The 20,089-nt window shown below is 43.2% G+C and overlaps 1 protein-coding gene across 1 annotated transcript; it reads right to left on the bottom strand.

The window, feature by feature from the left end:
* Positions 1-645: 645 nt before the first annotated feature.
* On the bottom strand, positions 646-19,545 carry SEC16B (SEC16 homolog B, endoplasmic reticulum export factor; the record flags this gene model as incomplete). Its single annotated transcript, XM_084249591.1, has 13 exons — positions 646-803; positions 2,010-2,127; positions 4,528-4,609; positions 6,298-6,395; positions 9,056-9,286; positions 9,745-9,880; positions 11,215-11,276; positions 11,665-11,816; positions 12,463-12,607; positions 14,194-14,299; positions 15,044-15,164; positions 17,865-17,977; positions 19,250-19,545. 13 exons carry the CDS (start codon positions 19,543-19,545, stop codon positions 646-648), a joined length of 1,818 nt encoding a protein of 605 aa, XP_084105717.1.
* Positions 19,546-20,089: the final 544 nt, after the last annotated feature.

Raw genomic sequence — 20,089 nt, 5'->3', positions numbered from 1 at the left:
TGGCCTGTACCCCAGCTCTTGTATGCATAAATAAATAAAACTTTTTTTAAAGTGAAGATTAAAAGTATGGCTTCTTCATAGAGTATATCTGCATATACAACACACATTGTAAGAACTTGGGATCTCTTAACTACTATGGGAGGAGGCCAAGATCAGGAGCACAGAAAACAGGAAGCAAACAGGATTTTTTTGTGCATATTTTCACTTCTAAGCACAGAGGAAGGTCCCTCTGTGTGTAAAGCACAATGTTATGGTCAACAGAGAAGAAGTGACAGGCAGAATTTTGAGTAGGTTGTGCCCAGAGTCCTTGTATGGGTGTAGGGGCTAACCATATACATCCACTTTCCAGTTTTGTTCAGTGCAGGCTCTAAGAAGAGCCCCAGGGCAGCCTGTCACAAGCCTCAGTACTCACACTAGTTTGTGAGTCTCTGGCCATGGAGCCAGGGCGCCACTATGTGGCCAAGAGGGCACAATACACCTCAAATGCACCTCTGGCAGTTTCTCCAGCAGGACCTGTGATGCCCCCTGGTGGTGAGATGCGGCACCCACTGGGCGTCTCTTCACTCAGGGAAGGCGTGGTCGCCGGCCTTCGCACCAGAAAATGGAAGATGGAGCCACAAAACCCAGCAAGAGCTAAAACAATGCCTAGAAAATGTCCCTCCCTTTCTCCTTACCCCAGAAGAGCTTGTACCTGTGGCTGCTGCCCACCAAGGCCAGATGGTCTGTCTTCACCGTGTAGTAGCTGAAGGGCACGTGAGCCATGAGGTAGCAGAAGTGAGCAGCTTCCACCAGCCCTTTCCCAGCTGCCGGAGGAGGAAAACAGTCCCAGTCATAGGACATCCCCAGGCACCCCCATCATCTGGGAGGGTTGGGAGAGACTTGGAAGAGTGGGCTTGGAGGTCAGAGGGGAGAAGCCTCAGGAGATAAAGGAGTAGATGTCTCACAGCTGAGTCACAGACTCCAGAACCCTCACCCCAAACCCCTCTCCTTCATCCACTGGCATTTTTTGGCCTCTAACATTGCATTTCAATTCTCTTCAGTCAGGATGAAGCACTATTTCACATATCCCTAATGATTTTTTTATTTGGACTTTTCTGAGCATTTCAGTCCCGCCTAGGGGTGAACAGCAAGGCCTACACCTGACTGTTGGGAGTAGCCATCTTTAAACTTGACTTCTGGGGGCACTAGTGCTGCTCCTGATAAAATCAAACAATAGAAGACTTTCCCAGAGCTCATAAAAATCACATTAATTACCAAATTGTGCACACTTTTAAAATATACTCTCATACATTTTCTATTACCTCAAAATTGGATTAATCTGAGCAGGTAAGGGACCTAGCACGGTATCAAGCACCCAAAAAGGGTCTGGTCTCCAAATGCTACTCCCTTTGCACCTGTGCACTGAACTGTCTGCTGTCTGACTTGGCACAATCTTACACATGGCTATTTCAAGTTGAATAGAGCAATATTTCACAGAGTTTCACAAAGAACACTGGGATTGCTTCATGTTCTGCCCCTTGACCAAATTTGAGAGCCACTGATCTGGAACATTCGATAGCTTCTAAGTGTTTATAAGGCTGCGTTGACTGAGAGATGATAGACATAAAGACTGCACAATTACCCAGGGTAGTTCGGGACAAAATAGAATTTCCTGTGTGATTGAGTGGGGTCGCTGCAGGACTCACAGTTACAGATGAGGTGCTCTGTGCTATTTCTACCTTCAGGAGAATCTGACCAGGATTGGAGAGAAAACCCAGAAGCACCTCCTATGGCAGCAGTAACCCAGAGTCAGGGGCCTGGCCTGCACTGCCTAGCAGCAGAAATTCTGAGAAATAAGGAAACTCTGTTCCCTGGAGTTTCTGTCCCCAAAATTAAGCCCTGTGGGTCATAGAGAGACTTGAGGCAGAGGCTCAGGACCCCGCAGAACCTAAGAGTTGAAATAAAGGATGTTCAGAGCTAGCCCCGAGGTCCCTGGAGGAGAGGCGTGGATGGTAATGATGTCCGCTTACCCAGCGTGTCCCCCATGGTGACAATGGCGCGCTGATGCAGCTCCGAGTCACCACCCTGGTTTGACAGAATCACGGCCAAGTGAGGCCTCCAGTCTCCCCACTGCTTGTCCCCACAACACTGAAAAGCAGCAAAAGTAAAGATTTACCAAATAGCACTGGCCAAAGGTAGGTAAAGAAGGTTGTTGTTTCCTGGTTTAGAGACATTTGGGTGAGGCCTGTGATACTGTCTGCAATGTGGCTAGTTAGTGATTTAGCATTATCTTTTTTAAAAAAGCAAAAGTCTTTGCCTTCACTATCACTGCTTTGGGTGATGAGTCTTTAAAGCTGTTTCTGGATGTATGTCTTGTAGTGTTTTAGCTTTATTTTCTGGATCAAGAAGATGTGGTACATGTACACAATGGAATATTATTCAGCAATCAAAAAAGATAAACTCATGCCATTCGCAGCAATGTGGATGGAGCAAGAAGGAATTATGCTTAGTGAAATAAGCCAGAAGGAAAAAGAAAAATATCGGATGGTTTCACTTATAACAAGAATATAGGGGAACCATATAAGACATCAGTGTAAAAAAAAATAACAACAGTAGAAAACACAGCAAAGCAAAAACAGACAATTATAAATCAGAGACATACTGCAGGTGAGAAGGAGGGAGAGGGATCAGAGGGAGGGAGGGAGGAGCACAGAGGACTGTGGTGATGGTGCACAGGTGCCTTGGGGAAGGAAATTTCTATGGGGACTACACCTGAGGGAGTGGGGGGAAGCAAATATTGTATAAAAAATAAAAAAAAGATTAAAAAACAAGCAAAAGTCCTAGAAGAATGGGCAAGCAGATAGACAGAGACACACACACGTACACACATACATACACACAGCAGATACTGGGAGACAGATAAATAAAATGACAGATAAATAAAATCACTTACTAATTTTCAGATTTCGTCCAGTTACCTCCAACCCTAATAACTAGGGCCAAAACTCCCCATACCTGAGGGTTTGGGGGGGAAACTCTCAGGAAACTGTAATGAAGGTCAATCATCCTGGACTCACAAGGAGAAGAGTCCACACTAGTCTGTTGGGTTCCTTATTATCATCCCCAGTGCTGTGCTCTGATTCTACAAAACCCTTCCCTGTGCATCACTTATTTCATCTCAACAACGCTGTGAAGTGTTAATTCCTATAACCACTGGAAGAAAGAGGGAACTAAGCCAAGTGGCCCAGCCAGCACCCATTCCTCATTCTTTTTCTTCCAGCCTGAGGAATGTGCCTCCTCCCTCTGCTGCCCCTGCACTGTCAATATGATGCCACCAGGGGGCAGGAGAGTATTCGCAGAAATGTGAACTCAGGCAAAAGTCCTACACAAAGGGCACTTCCAGCACATCCTCTGGCCTAGGATCACCCTTTTCCTGAATGAAGGGAAATTTCTAGACTGGAAATATCAATAAAGAACTAGAATAATGTCATGGAAACAACAAGGACCTTGGATTTGCCCGAGTCCTGCCTCTTAACAAACTGTGTGAGCTTAAGCAAGTTTCTTCATGTCTTTGAACCTTTGTTTCCTCATCTCTTAATTAGAGAGCATCATTTCCACCGAACAGAGATATTGTTGATAATAAAATAAAATAGTTATGTAAAACACATAGCTTCGAGGCACCTGGTTTGTACTTTACAAATTACATGTAGGTGTGACCCCCCTCGCACCCCCCCCACACACACACACACACAAAGTCTAGCAGAGGAAAGAGGTGATTAAAAGAAAAGTCTGTCTTCCCCCTGTTACGAAAAATGGCTAGAAGAGAAGATTGACAGCGATAGCTAAGTTTTGGCAATCAAAACAGTTCACAATGATTTGGTCTTTTAATTATACCAGGAACAAAAGATGCTCTATCCAGCTCCATTTTATCCAGGCAATTGCAGTGTGAATGAGGATGATGATGATAACAAATGACAATCATGATAGCAGTTCTCATTTATCGCACTCTGACCACAAACCATTGCCTGTGCTAAGCATTTCTCATGTAATCACATGTAATCACTTGCCCTGCACGACAAGTGAACAGCCATGGTGGTGTGGATGGGGCCGGGTCTTTGGAATCAGACAGATCTGGGCTGATCCTGCCTCCACAACTCACTAGGACCTTGGATTTGCCCGAGTCCTGCCTCTTAACAAACTGTGTGAGCTTAAGCAAGTTTCTTCATGTCTTTGAATCTTTGTTTCCTCATCTCTTAATTAGAGAGCATCATTTCCACCGAACAGAGATATTGTTGATAATAAAATAAAATAGTTATGTGACCTGAGTCATTTCAAACCTGTATGACACAGTTTTCACATCTACAGAATAGGGAGAATCATTCCTACCTCTGTGTGTTACATGAAATAATATGCACAGAGTGCTTAGTGCAGGACCAGGCCCAAGGTGGGTGACTTTTCATCTTTAAAGCCATCACCTCATTCCTGAGCGTTACCCAACCCCCAATCCCCAAGGATGCTGGGGTTCAAGGAGCCCCATCACATAGGTACCGTGGCTGCCTGTGGGATCCTCCCGGACATGAGCTGGAAGAGAGTCTGCAGGGGGTCGTTGAGGGCCAGTGTGCTGGTGAAGCTGCAGAGAGAGGCAACCACCTGTCAGAGGACCAAGCCATGAGCGCTCCTCACCCACTGCCTGTGAGGCACAGGGCCTCAGAGACTCCTCTCACTTCAGGAGCACCTTCTGGAAATTGGGCTTTTCTTTTTTGCTTCTTTCATTTCCCAGGCAGGGAGGGAGGGTATTGGCAGGATCTTTGTTCCACTGAACACCTCGAATTTATCTCATTCTTGGGAGATCCTTTCTGTGCCTTGGCACTGATTCTCCAACTCTTGCGTAACGTTTCTGTAGGCCTTCTATTACAGAGATGACCCCCAACATCTAGAAGACCCTTAGAGGGCCCCAGCATCTCAGGCAAATCTCTTCTCTAAGGGTCCTTCTTGACAGCCCCCTGAACTCTCTCTCTCTTGGCCCTGCTCCATACTCAGCCCATAGCTCTCAGTGCTGTTGTTCTGGCTCATCTAGCCTGGACCTGTAGTAGTTTTACTCACAAGCACTAAATAGCCATTTTCAGTAACCAAAGAGGTGTAGAACAGGGACCAGAAAAGAGCCTGCTGATAACAAAGCATGGAATATGCCTAACAAGGATATAATAAGCTCTATCACTGATTTGAGATTTAAGCACACTCAGTAAGAGACATTTTTCACAATTCACTGGGCCCAATCAAAAATCAATGGCCCAAGGCAAAAATCTGTAGCCGAGATGTATGCTCAAATGTGGGGTTGTGGGTTGTTCGTTTCCAAAACCCAGAGGAAAATCATCTCTCTGAACACCATCTTTTATTTCATAGCACTTTTGCCTTGGGAGCTCAGAGTGCTTATCATAATCAAACACCAGTGCTCCTCACCATTCCCATCTCTGAATATAACGAAGCATATAGTGGTGTTGCTCATCCCTGGGAAGACTCAGGGTTAGAGTAGTAAAGAGACTCAACAGAGGCCATTTTGAAGAATGGGCTCTTGGTAGAGTGGGCCCCGTTAGCCCCACAGAGCTTAAAGTGGAGGTGACCTTCTTCTTAACCTTCATTTGATTCTCATTCTTTTTTGCTGTTCCATCACACTTGCTCTAAAATCCCACCTATATTTCTCTCTCCTCCTAGTTTGGGCATTCTTCCTGGCCTTCATGGCACCTGGCTCTTGGTGTGCCTATGATTACTGACTGCATGCATCCCTACACTCTTGACAACCTCCCACTGCACTGGACATGTCTTTGGATCCAATTTCCAGGCCTATAAACCCCTTCTCCAATGCAGCTCCAGCTCCTGCTGCCCCGTATCCCTACCAACTTCTCAGCAGCCACATGCTCCCTGCAAGACTAAGTAGTAGACAATTACTAACGCTCAGTCCCAAGGCTGTGTCAGTTAACCTTAAGTGATTGCCTAATTCCTTGTTGATGGAACTGTTTAGAGCAGCCCTCCCAAAGAGAGAAGGCTGCTGCAGTATAGAAACTTAATCTTTGGAAACTATGTCCTAGGGAAACATTACTCATGTTTTTTTCAACTTATCTGGTAGCAAGAACATGCCTGAGTCTAGGGGATAAGAACCTGGAGAAGAAAAATGCTATTTCCAGCTCAGAAAAGAGAAATTGGAAAATGCTTAGGGCATGGGACTTCTCACTGCATCTTGCATTTCTTCACACCCTCACCCCCTCCTCTGGTGGGGCAGCCTCTCTCCTTCTTTGGTCTCCTTTCAAGTCCCCAACTCACCCACTCATCACCCAGTTATAGGTCCTTGGGTCCATCTTGCTGGATAGGAACAAAGCATGGCCCCACAAATGGTTCTTCATGGCCCACTCCAAGGCTTCCTGGAACAAAGCATCACATTCAATGTTGAATGTGGCAACAACAAAGGACTGTGCCTAGTACTGCTGCGCATGGAGCAGGGAAGGCGGGGCTCCCAGGAAGACCCAGAGCCTCACACTGGCATGTGAAAAGGGATTAGTGGGGAAATAGGCTTTCACTGGCACACATTTCTAAGTTGTCCCTTCTCCAGCCTTCACTATATGAAAATCCATTGTGCTATTTCATTAGCTCCTTCTCAGACATAGTTTCCAGTTAGCCCGATCTCTTTAGCAAAAGTCACACAACGCTTTTATGAATCTAAGGACCAGTAATGAGAGAAGTACCTTATCCTAAGGTTTGAGTTTCAAATTACAAGAAGCAAGATGGTATCCAGACCAAAACAAACTCATAGAAATCTAACTATAGAATTGTGATGATCAGGAGAGAGGTAGAGGGGAAACAGGACGAGATGGGACTATGATGGAAGATTATGGGTGTCTAGGTGATGGGAATGGTGCATACAATACATTTAAAGAGATACGAACCTATCCCCCCACCAAACATCCAGTGATGTAAATCGACATCACCTCAATAAAATAAACATTTAATTTTTTTTAAAGAATGGAATACACCAATATGTGAATTGAAATTATTTATAAGAACAGCAACTATATCATAATAAATACTTATAGAAATAAAATAGTAAACTGACAAATAACAAAATAACAACTATGTTAGAGACTACTAATTTCCTCACCAAAGTTCATGCTCTCTTTCCTGGACAAGGAGTTGAACTACTTTTTCCCATATTCTTGCAATTGGATATGACTGAATCCTAAGCCAGGGAACAAGAATGGAAATGATATGTGCCCTATGGGGTTGGGCCTATAAACCAACTCACCCCCATCCTATCCTCCATGGCCTATCCCCCACCGGACTGGCTGGATAAATAATACATAAATAATAGAGAGGGTATATATGATATGATATGATGTGTATATATGGTATGATATCATATCATATGTGCATATATATATAATATCATATCATATGTGCATATATATTATATATACATATTATATATTATTATATGTGTATATTATATATTATTATATATAATATATTATATTTTATTATATATAATATATTATATATACATATATTATGTGTATAATATATAATATATATTTTATATACATATATATAAAACAAGCAAAGAGCTTCTAGGATTTAAAGACTATATGTTGGAGGTGGTAGAGGAGCTGACATCCTGAGTCCCTGAATGACAACATGGAAGACAACTCCCCCCTGTTCACCTTCCCCAACTCTCACATGAATAGAGAGTTCTATTCTATACAGACCAGTTTACCTACCCCAGCCAAAACTAAAATTAGTTGCTTGTTAACTGGCAAGTACCTTGTTATGTCAAATTTGTGTCAAGGTGAGATGACATTAACAGGTGAGATGAGTTAGACCTGCAATTCTAGTGCATACACATACACACATTGTCACCTCTCCATTCAATTTTTGGAGATATTTAATAAGGGTTTAATTTATATATAAGATTTTAACCTGCCATTCATAATTTCCTTAATGCCCCAAAATGATAGGATTTGGGGATAGGAAGTGATAGTGAGGTGATTCCACTGCCCAATGAAAATTTCTTAAATCACCCCAACATTCCCACCATGTTATCTTATTTAAAGAGAGAACAAATATGAACAGCCACAGTTACGGAATTCACCCCTATATCCTGCACAAGTGAAAAATTACCTTTCTCTGGTTTTGTATGTTTAAACCAACTCATAAAAATTTTAAGGGAGTTACTAATAATTGGTTGAGAATCATCAGTTTACTCAAAAATTTCCTCTTATATAACTTAAAAATAAGTGGGGGGGGGAACAAGAGCTTATATCAAATATGTCAATCTCACACAATTCCAAAAATAAGACCCCAGCTAAGTAGTAATAAGGGTCTTAAAGATACTCTGGTATCATTTCTCACGAGTCACTTTGAACTCCCATAGCTCTCTATGTATCACTCACTTACCTTTGCTTCAAGGTGTGACTGCTGGTGTGGTGGATGGTCAGAAGCCAAAGCTCAGGCTTCAGGTGCTGATATCTAAACTCTGATTCTATCACTTACTAACTTTCCTCATCTGCAAACACATAGAATAAGACTAGAACTTAACTTACAGAATTCCTACGAATATAAATGAAATAATGCAGGTTATGTGACATCTGCATATAGAAAAGGGGAAGAGATCGTCCCTGGTTTATGTCTGTATCCCCCTGGGTTCAATGCCTTTGAAGTAGTGGTGCTTAATAATGTGGGAAAAAATGAATCACAAGTGAAATTGTGGCTCTTATATAGTGACTATATATGTATATATACACTATATATTTTATATATACTATATATAAATATAAATAAATGTACAGTAATTTAATTAGATTTTTGTATTTTCCTGCAAAGACAAGGATAGGAAAATGCAACAAGTTAACACATCAAATGTTAACAGGGTATTATCTTTTAATGGTAGGGCTATGGGTGCTTTTGTTTTCTTCTTTGTACCTTGTGAACTTAAGTGCTATAAATAAGCATTTATTACTCATCTTTGGGGAGGGATAATGATGTGAATGGGGATTGCTTTTAAAATTCAGCATGAAGGAGTCACACTTGCCTTCTTCCTTCCAAAGTAGAGCAGTTTGGTGAATTTCTCCACTATCTGAGCAGGCGTCTCCACGCTGGGGGGGATCTCCCCAGTGAGCAGGTTTGGGGTCCCGGAGCTCATCACCGGCCAGTCCTCATCGGTCAGGTTGATGAGGTTCGCCACCGGGGTCTGCCTCTTGTACTTCTGCAGCTTCTGGCAGTCTTGCATCAGCAGCTCCGCAATGTCTGACCCCACCATAGACTGCAAGGCAAAGAGCGCATCCTGAGAGTGAACCCTACCAAGCTGGTAGCCTTGGCTGAGCTTCTGCCTTTTTCATGAGGACCCCAGTCGTGCCACACAAGGCAGTCCTCTCTTGGATGGGTGTACTGAAAACTTCATATTCATTCTCATGATTATTTTCTGCCTGTCAGGAGCCATAAAGCTTACCAGAAATGTGCACACGCTCATAGGCGTATTACCTAGCTGGTGCAGCCGCCCAAGAACTTGACCCTAAACCCCAGCCAGGAGAGAAGGGCTCAGAAAGGGTTAGCGTTAACTAACTGGCTCTGAAGGTTCAGCAATTTATCTCTCTTAGGTCACTGGTTGCTTCTTTAACATTGCCTTTTATAATCATGCCATAAGCCAAATCTTATCTATCCCGGAAGACTTAAATTTCAACCCAGCCAACACCAACCTACCCCCAGAGAGGCCATGCTCACCCCATTCTGCCGACAAAGGAGAACCAACAGTTGCCACAGTAAGGCCGAGTCTTTGCTCCTCGGTGTCCCAGATTTGCGGCTCTGAGCTGCTTTCTGCTGGCAAAAGGTCATGATATCCACCTTGTGTACATCCTCCCTTTGGAGAAAGTTCAAGAGGCCAAGTGAGCTGGCAGCATCTGCCCCCATAGGACCTGCAGGCTCCTATAGTGTGAGGGAGTCCAGGCTGGCTGAGAAGTCTGACTGAAAAGGACGTCAGAGATTCCATTTTACAGATGACAAAACTGAGTCTCAGAGGCGGAGATGGCTGCCGAGGGTATGAGGTAAGAACCCAATATTTGGCTTCACACAAGCCTGGGTTTAAACTACATCTGTCTATCTGCCTGTAAGAAATAGAAACAACTCATATTTTTTTAATATTTTATTTTATATAATTCTTACATCATTTTTCATTTTTGCACAATGTATGCATTTTCATTTTGGTTATATTCCCCATACAATTGCACCCCCCCTTATTTTGATCCTAGTCCTTCCTCTCCCCACCCCTCCCTACCCCCAGTGTATCTCTGGTTTATAGTTGCTTGTTGATTTTGATATTTACTTTGTATTAATTAGTCTTTTTCCTGGTCCCTTATTTAGGTTTTCTAAATTCCTGCTATGACAACTCATACTTTTAATTGAGGTTGCTGTCAAAAAGCCATATAGGGATTTTCTTAGAAGGGGAGATTCGGGAAAATGCATTTATTTAACAATAAGGATATTTGAAGGATTTCCACATACATATCTCATTTGCATCTCATAGTTACCACCTGAGTAGGAATAATCAATAGCAATGTTCTTAAAAGGAAGTTTAGGAGGTACTGAGTGAACAGTCCACCCCAGCACCTCAGTCCACCGGGCACCTCTAGCCAGTAGGATGCCTGGATCTGGAATCCAGGTCCTCAGACACCAGCCAAGACCCTCTCTACAACAGGGGGCGCCCTGGATATTTCTCAGAAACATGACCAGGAATTTAAAAGCAGTTCTAGCTCAAGCCTGCAGAGGGCAGACTTGCACATTGCCCATATCTCAGAAGCCGGCCATAATCTCTGCCTCTCCAGAAAAAGGCAATTTTCCCCCCTACTATGATCCACTTGTCCATGATTTCCCAGGCTGTGCTCCAACTTTTCCCTGCTATCTATTAGGTACACAGAACTCTAAAACCTCCTATCATGTTGCTTCTGTGAACCAGAAGTGATTTCAGATTTTTAAACCTTTTAAGTTAATTTTTCTTTTGCCCTTCAACGATCAAATTCTTGTCAAAATGACTCAGGCCACATCTGATTCTATCTTGTAGCACAGAGAATTCTACTTAAATGGGGATAGAAATTTTCTTTCAAGGCAGCCAAGAACAAATCCCCAGATTGCTGATCTGGGCATAAAGATTCTCTAGGTTTCAAAAGACTTTACTCGGCAACTCTTATGGTAATTTACCTGATTAAGGGTCCTGAGAAAGCCCTCATTTCTTCTTGTTCCTCAGAATCATTAAGAACAACCTGAAATGAAAACACAGATTTGGTCTTCTAGACTATTCAAACCAATGCCCCTTTCAGCCAAGTCCAATATCAGAAACCAGAGCCAGGTCCTGGAATATGGCACAGTGCCTCATAGAGAAGGCAGAAGGACAAAAGTGAGTTCTCCAATACTGAAAATAACCCAATAAAATCTCAGGGGAAAAGTGACTTTGGCCACTCTTTTCAAAACAGAGCTCCCCCACTCCTGCCTCCTACCTAAGCCCTGCCTTCCTGCATACACACACCAATCACCACAGGTGCACACCACACCTGAGGATGCCCAGTCTCAGGCAAAAGGAAAGCAGAAGAAGTATGTTAAGAGGAGTTGGGAAACAGCGGGCTGCATTCAGGAACACAGGATCTTGTTTACCTCCATGCTGTGCAGTTCAACAAGGGCTGTTTGTCCATCTCTGGGAGAGCTGGGACCCACACGTACTAGCTGACCACCTGGGCCAAAACTCACAGGCACATGAGGGATGTAGAACTTCATGGGTGTCTTGGGACCTCCTGTGGAGACATCCTCTGACCAACACACACAGATGGGCACTGTTAGCATTACTGCCATACCCTTCCTTACTTTAGAAATATGCCACAGACACATTTCTGTACAAATTCTACCGGGGACCAAGATAAGACTCTGAGTGAGCTACCTGATTAGAAGATGACCCCCTCCAAGTCAGATTTAGGCCTCTGAGAGTATGTCACAATTTCATGCAAGAATTTGAGGGTTTGGTCCAATGATAATGTACCAGGCCCAGTTCTCAGTGGGAGATCTTTTGTAGCCCCAAAACTCACACAAGTCTTACATCCAAACACAATTATGCTGTGTGTCTGTCTTTGCTTTACTGGCCTTTTACTCCAGTATCCACTTTTTACCTGTTGTTGAGAGCATCTCTGAAGTCTAAATCTCTAATCTCTAAATCTCTCAGAGCCTGATGATAGCTGGAGGCAGTGTTCCCTTCAAAGAATCACCTATGATGCAATTTCCATTGCAAGAGAAAAGATGGAGCCAATGCTGGCTTTTTGTCCAGGGGAGCTACATAGGAAAATGGGGTAGATAACAATCCAAGTTTGGAAATATTGGGAAAGGGTGACTTCCCAAGAGACTTGCCACTCAACCCACATCGCATCAGACTCAAGCAATTCCTTTGACAATTTCAGTACTCACCAGCCTGAATTGGACTCCAAGCTGTTGAAGTCATGGGCCCAGGTGGCTCTGTGGCATCTGCCATGTACTGACTAAGCTCATAACTGCTGGAGCTGAGACCAGACTCCTGCTGCTGAAGGAGGTTGGACTCCCTGGTCATCGATAGCTACAAGTTAAACAGCATGTAAACACTTGGAAAGAAGCAGAAGCAGCTTCAGAGAATTGTTCCTCCCAAATGTTCCTTCCATGCAAAAAACTCCAAACTTTCAAATAATTAAGTGAATATAGGTACAATGATAGGAAAAGAAGAGCCCAAAATCAAGTAAGTGGATCATGAAAATGTGGTGTAGAAACACAATGGAATACTACTCAGCAATCAAAAAGATGAACTCATGCCATCTGGAGCCTACAGAGATTATGCTAAGTGAAATAAGTCAGAATGAGAAAGACAAAATACTGAATCGTATCACTTATATGTGGAATATAGAGAAACCAAACAAAGACTTAGATGATGACAAACTCAAAAGCTAACCCTTGAAAGCTAACTATAGAACTGAGGCATCCAGCAGGGGAGGAAGAAGGAAGGAGTAAGAAGTGAGGAAGGAGCACAATGGACTATGGTGGTAGACAATGGCTGCTTTGAAGGTGGGTGCACTATGGTAACTACACCTGAAAGGGGGATCCTACACTTTCAAAATACAAACCACAGTGTAAACCAACATGACCTCAATTTAAAAACAAAAGGGAAAAGAACAGATAACTCAATTGACAGGTATTTGCTGAAGAATGCATTATGACCTCATGGAAAAAGGGCAGACCCTGGGGTCAGGGGCCTTGAATTCAAATCCCAACTTTCTCATTTCCTAGCTTCTGTGACTTTGGACAGAGACATGGGTAATTTGGGCTCCTCACCCTCATCTGTAATATGGATCCTCATATCTGCCCTACAGAGTAAGCGCTTACTCGTGCATTCATTCACCAACTCATGAACACCTACTGAGCTCCAGGCACTATGAGCTGTAGACACTGGCACAAGACATTCACAGACTTACATGCTGGAAAAATGCAAAGAAAACAATGATGCCAAAGCTCTTTGTACACAGTCAAGTGTTCTACATGTGCATTGCGGCTGTTATCGTTATTAGTTAACAGAGCCCTTCTCTGTTAAGCATTAGGTATACAGAAGCAACTATACACCTAAAAAAAAAAGTTTAATCAGGGAAACAGAATTAATACAAGACTGTCAAAAATTAAGAGCTGGTGTCTAGAGGATCTTTACAACTTTTCCATAAAGCTAAAATAAAATGTTTGCTTAAAGTAATTTAAGAGTTCCCATGTTGTGGCCCAGCTTGTATACACAGTAAAATTTTAAGAGATGGATGAGTACAGAAAGGTTTCAAGGTCTGCTTTTCAGACCTGAATTAAAAGATTCTAGCAAATTCTCACTTCTTGGGTAAACCAAATTGCTAGTCCCTGGGACACTGGTGGCAGCCTCTTTCCCTTTCCCACTTTGAAGTCACTCATGTGGCATTTCCTTGATTCAGCCAGTTTGGCAAAAATGCAGAAGAGTCAGATCAGGGCCCCAAACCTGCATGTCTGAAACAGGAGGGCAGGGAAAGAAGGAGGTACTGAAGCCCTGCCCGGAGGAAGGGGATCCTTCAGATAACTGGAGACCCCACCCCCACAGGCTGTGCCTCCACTGCTGACAGTGTCAGCTCTCACAGGCCACCAGCCCTGGTCACATCAGATTACCTTCTTTTGGGCCCCAGTTTGCAGATTCTCAGGAAACAGGTCCCCAGGCTTCTCCTGTCCAGAGTGAGAAGCAGGACTGTCTTTATAAGGGTTCCGACTCTTAGATCTGTAGCAAAATGACAGCAGGGGGTGAGAGGGGGGGCCCCAGGGAAACAAGGCTGCCTGCACTCAGCTGGAGGCTGTTCTGCTTCAAATCATGGTTAGCTATCAGGTCAACCGTGTGCCATGAAGAAAACATTGTCCTCCATTGGCCATCTCAGACTATCAAAACCAGCAAAATAGGGGCTCCTGGATCCTCCAGTGCAGTTACCAGAAGTGCCCTGGACCCTGCAGAGAAGGGCCTGTAGCCAGACATTCTGGAATGGCCTAAATTAGAACACTTGAATTGATGAGTTCCAGGGTACAGGCGCCAGGCCTCAGGGCGCCAGGGCTGATGCTTGCACAAAAGTCTCTTCTCTATTCTGCCTGATTCCAGAGGATTCTATACTCTGGGTACAGGGGTGAGCTGAGGAGACTCATCCCAGCCCCCAGCAGGAACCAATTATGAGGACTTTTGCAAGGCCACATCTGTTCTGAGGCCCACATAGAAGTTAGGCCTTTTCCTAGGATGGACCTCATAGGACTCAGTCTAGCTAGATTTGAGCACTGCCTCTCAGAGTTAAGAATCTGTCCACCCAATGCTCTGTTAACACCAGGCGCAGGTCATCCTGGGCTACTCCCACATCCCTGTGGCCAGAACAAAGGCAAAAGGGCTTCCAAAATGTGGGACCAGCACCAGATGCCATAATTTGCTTAACAAAGTTTGAGTTGGGCTGAAGCACATTAAACCAGCCTCCCCTCTCACACTTACTGGGGCTGGGTTTCACTGTTTGTTCCAGAAGGAATGCTCTGGTTTTCATGATGCTGGTCACTTAGGTACTTTTGGTCTCGATAAGCTTCGTGCCAGGTATAAGGACTCCCTTGCCTTGGCACTGCACCCTCAGAGAAAACAAAATAAAGACAGATCACTTCCTGTTCCCAAAAGCTCAGTAAGACACTAGCAAACTGTAAAGCAGAATTACTGGAATTTGGTAGGTATATATTTACTGAGCTGAATAAAATCGATGGGTGAGAGTTAATAATGTAAGTCTGGGGCCTCCCTGTTGGCACAGGTGGTTGAGTGCCACACTGTGAAACTGTCCGCAGCCTCTGCAGCATGGGTTCGATCCTGACCGGCGGGCGAGAATCCCACATGACAAAGCAGACCTCTCCTGTCTCGCCCACTGCTCCCCTCAGCAGTGTATTTCTTCAGTCTGCCTGTTCTGTTCCCTGCTTTGTCTCTGGTGAATCCTCTCACCCTCCTGCGCATCTGGCCTGTACCCCGGTACTTGTATAAAAATAAATAAATCTTTAAAGAAAAATAATGTAAGTCTGTAAGATGTCCCTAAGTCTTCTATGAACCAACAAGAATGTACTTGGTGGGGATTGAAACAGCTGTACATGGTGGGGAGTGTGTGTGTGTGTGTGTGTGTGTGTGTATGCTTTCATGTGAATGCATATTTTCTCAACACTAAAACTGATCTCTCTTTGCTAGCTGGTCAGGAGTTCCTGCAAACACACACCTAAAGCCTTATGATTGGTGTAGGGCATAAACTCCTGTTGGCATCTATCTGCCACCCTCAGGCTGATTGGTGGTCAGACTCATATTACAGCCCAGCCATGCATTTGACTGCATTGTGAAGAACTGGCTTGACCGCAATTTGGTAGAGACTATAATCTTGTCTATAATCCACAAAAATGAAACTAGACCACTACTTCTCACCATGCACAAAAATCAACTCAAAATGGATAAGAGAACTGGACATAAGACCTGAAACCATAAAATATATAGAAGAAAACATAGGTAAAACACTACAAGACGTACATCGCAATAACATCTTTAAAGACTCATCACCCAAAGCAAAAAAAGTCAAGAAAAAGATAAACACCTCGGATTACATCAAACTGAAAACCTTCTGCAAAGCAAAAGAGACATTAACCAAAACAGAGAGACACTTCACTGATTGGGAAAAAATCCTTGCACTCCAATCAGCTGATAAAGGACTGATCACAAAGATATACAAAGAACTCACACGACTCAACAAAAACAAAATAAACAATCCAGTCAAGAAATGGGCAGAAGAAGTTAAAAGACATTTCTCCAAAGAGGAAATGCAAATGGCCAACAGGCATATGAAAAAATGTTCAACATCCCTTATAATCAGGGAAATGCAAATCAAAACCACACTGAGATACCACCTTACACCAGTGAGAATGGCACATAAAAAAAAACAAGCAACAACAAATGTTGGCGAGGATGTGGTGAAAAAGGAACTCTCCTACATTGCTGGTGGGTGTGCAAACTGATCCAACAACTATGGAAAGCTGTCTGGAGGTTCCTCAGTCTACTAAAAATGGAGCTAGCATAAGACCCAGCAATTCCACTCCTAGGGATCTACCCAAAGGACACAAAAACATTGATTCAAAAGAACACCTGTACCCCCATGTTTATTGCAGCACTATTTACAATAGGTAAAACCTGGAAACAACCCAAATGCCCACAAACAGATGACTGGATCAAGAAGATGTGGCATATACGCACAATGGAATAGTATTCAGCAATCAAAAAAGATAAACTCGTGCCATTTGCAGCACTGTGGATGGAGCTAGAAGGAATTATGCTTGGTGAAATAAGCCAGAAGGAAAAAAGAAAAATATCGGATGGTTTCCCTTACAGAGGAATATAGGGGAACCAAATAAGACATCAGTGTAAAAAAATAATAACAGTACAAAACATGACAAAGCAAAAACAGACAATTATAAACCAGAGACATACTGCAGGGGAGGAGAAGGGAGAGGGATCAGAGGGAGGGAGGGAGGAGCACAGGGGACTGAGGTGATGGTACACAGGTGCATTGGGGAAGGAAATTCTATGGGGACTACACCTGAGGGGGATGGGGGAAGCAAATATTGTTTTAAAATGAACAATGAGGGCCTCCCCTGGTGGCGCAGTGGTTGAGCACTGGGCTGTGAAGCTGCCCACAGCCTCTGCAGTGCCGGTTCGATCCCCAGCCACCGGTGAGGGTCCCACATGGCGCACAGACCTCTCCTGTTGCGCCCACTGCTCCCCTCAGCAGTGTATTTCGTCAGTCTGCCTGTTCTGTTCCCCGCTCTGGCTCTGGTGAATCCTCTCACCCTCCCGTGCTTCTGACTGTACCCAGTGCTTGTATAAATAAATAAATAAATAAATCTTAAAAAAAAAAAGAAAAACTTTAAAAAAATAAAAAAGAACAATGATGTAAAAAATAAAAATAATTAATAAAAAATTTAAATTAAAAAATTAAAAATAATAATGTGGATGAGGTTTGAACGATCCATTATACTATTCACATACTGATAGTTTCAGGAGCATTTTCTATACATACAAAAAAAAATGACTTCATTCTGTCTCCTGAGGACTTCTAGCAGCAGTGTCTTTACTTTGGCCTCAGCTGGCCAAGAAGAAAGCAGATGGGAGTGGGGGCTTTGCCTCAGCTGAGCAGGGTGCCCCAGTGAGACTCTGTAGATGGCTCCTTGGTCTTTCACCTCTGCCCTATCAGGCCAGCTGTACACACCCACCATCCCCCAAAGGCTGCTTGGAAATTATTGCATACCTCTTTCATCCTGTAGCTGCTGTGGGTGTCCGTGATAGTAATAACCTCTGTAAGCATAGTCTTTCCTTAGGGTTGAAGAATAATAGCTCTGATATGGATCCTCAATGCCTGGCCTAAAATATCACAAAGGCAGTCATTCAAGGAGTATGATAGAGAGAGAAACTAGCAGGGGAGGGGACTCAACACATGAACCAAATTGACAGCAAAAGAATTATGACCCCTGTCTAGAATCTGCTTAAGCACAACAGTTAATTATAGATCCTATAAGCAGAAATTCCTGAATCAGAGCAGAAGTAGGACCTTTGCAATAAGAACAAGGCTGGAATTTTTACAGCAAAGCCATAACCATGTATCTCATTCTCCTTTTCATGATCCCTCTTATTCCTCAGATCTATACATCCAACAAAACATCACATTTCTTAGAAAACCTCTTCCTGAGTATTGTGTAAGTACTCAACATGCCATTGTCATTCCTGTGCATATTACAGATGGAAATAGGATGAAAGACTGAACTTGGACTGTCTTAAATCTGATTGTTCTACTGCTCTGTCCCTAACAAAACTTCCTTTGGAAAATCAATAATATAGGAAGGTTGCAGAAATGAATATCCTGACAATTCTTTAATAATTCATAGGGGCAAAGTTCTTTACAATAATTGTCATTATTTCAACCCTAAATCTATAGGCAGGTAGATATCCCACCACCTTGAAAGGATAAAGCAGAACATAGGTGGATTCCAACATCCCATAAGAAATCAAATCCGATATCAATCAGAACTCAGGAGCAAGAATTCCAGATTCTCCTAGAAATAACTCATTGACACCTCACCATCTTAGATCTGATCTGGAAGCTTTTATTTGCTTCCTCTGAAGTAGATTTTGGTTTTACAATTCTATTCAGTCATTCAACGTACTTTATATATATATATATATATATATATATATATATATATATATATTTTGTATGCCTATCACACTCTAAGTACTGTCCTAGGTACTGGGGATTTTCTTGGTGCTGGTAGGCAATGAGGAACTTTTCATAGGGATCCCTGGGAAGAGTTTTCTCTGCATATGTTGCTTTTGTGATCCCAGGACAAGACGGTCCCAGCTGCTATCCTGAATTTCACCATTCTTCCTGCCCTCTCCTCTGCCCCACACACTCAAGCACATTGTGATAGTTCCTTTGAGAGACTCCACTAAGAGACAAGAGTAGGGAAATACTATTTTTCAGTCACCCAAATCCAATTTGAGAATGAAAAGTATTTAGCTTAGTCAATGTAGTAGGATAGAGAAGAAAAAAGAAGGAGAACTAAAAGGAAAGGGTAGGAGGAAACCAACAATCTTTTCAGATGCATGTACGGTCTTTTCCAAGCTCTAAAACTTTACCTTGCATACAACTGACCAGGATAACCACCTTCATAATAACCAAACCCAGACACAGATGGAGGCCATTCCCCAGATCTCAATGCATAATGAGGCTGTTGGTGATCTGCCCGAGGGTCCTGCTGGGGCTGTGAGCTCCCACGGGTGTCTTGAAATTGATGGAACCTCTCTTCAGTGTGCCAAGATTGAGGCGCAGGCCGGCGGTAGCCATCTTTCTGAAGGTCACGGTCTGGACCCTTAGATGGTGTCGTGGGCCTCCCATGTGGCTGAGAAGGCTGCTGGGGAACCCACAGTTCCATCCTTGACCCTCTGAATTTCTCTTGTGTTTTGAATCAGTTGGGTAATTATTTTATCTTCCTGTAGACAAAACAAAAAGGAAAAAATATAATATCATTTTAGGCTTATGCACGATGGTTGATTAGGCTTTATGAAAAAAAGCACCCGTGATCCGTGCTATCTTCTATCTAAAACAAACCACATGGGCACTGATCTAAAGATATCTGGGAAAAATTGCAAGCAGATACAGTAATAGGCTAGACAATTATATTGATGTTGCCTTAAAAAATTTAAAAGTATATTTGGAGCAATAGATGTGGGAGGCAAATGAGACAGAGAACAGGAATAGCCGAAGCTCCAAACTCTATCAAAGTATTCCAATTAAATAAATGCTGGCTCATTTGTTCCACCAGCAAACATTTGTTCAATGCACTCTGGGAGCTCTTTGCTGGGATAGGGACAGCGTGGATCCTAGAGCTAGACCAGAGTACAAAGCCCAACTCTGACATTTTCTCACTCTTCATTGTTTCAAACTTCGATTTCCTTACCCATAACATGGGAACTAGT

Source organism: Talpa europaea (genome assembly GCF_964194135.1).
Source record: "Talpa europaea genome assembly, chromosome: 12".
NCBI classification, from domain to species: Eukaryota; Metazoa; Chordata; class Mammalia; order Eulipotyphla; family Talpidae; genus Talpa; species Talpa europaea.
The sequence above is the reverse complement of the archived record's forward strand: the minus strand, read 5'-3'. Positions and strand labels throughout refer to the sequence as shown.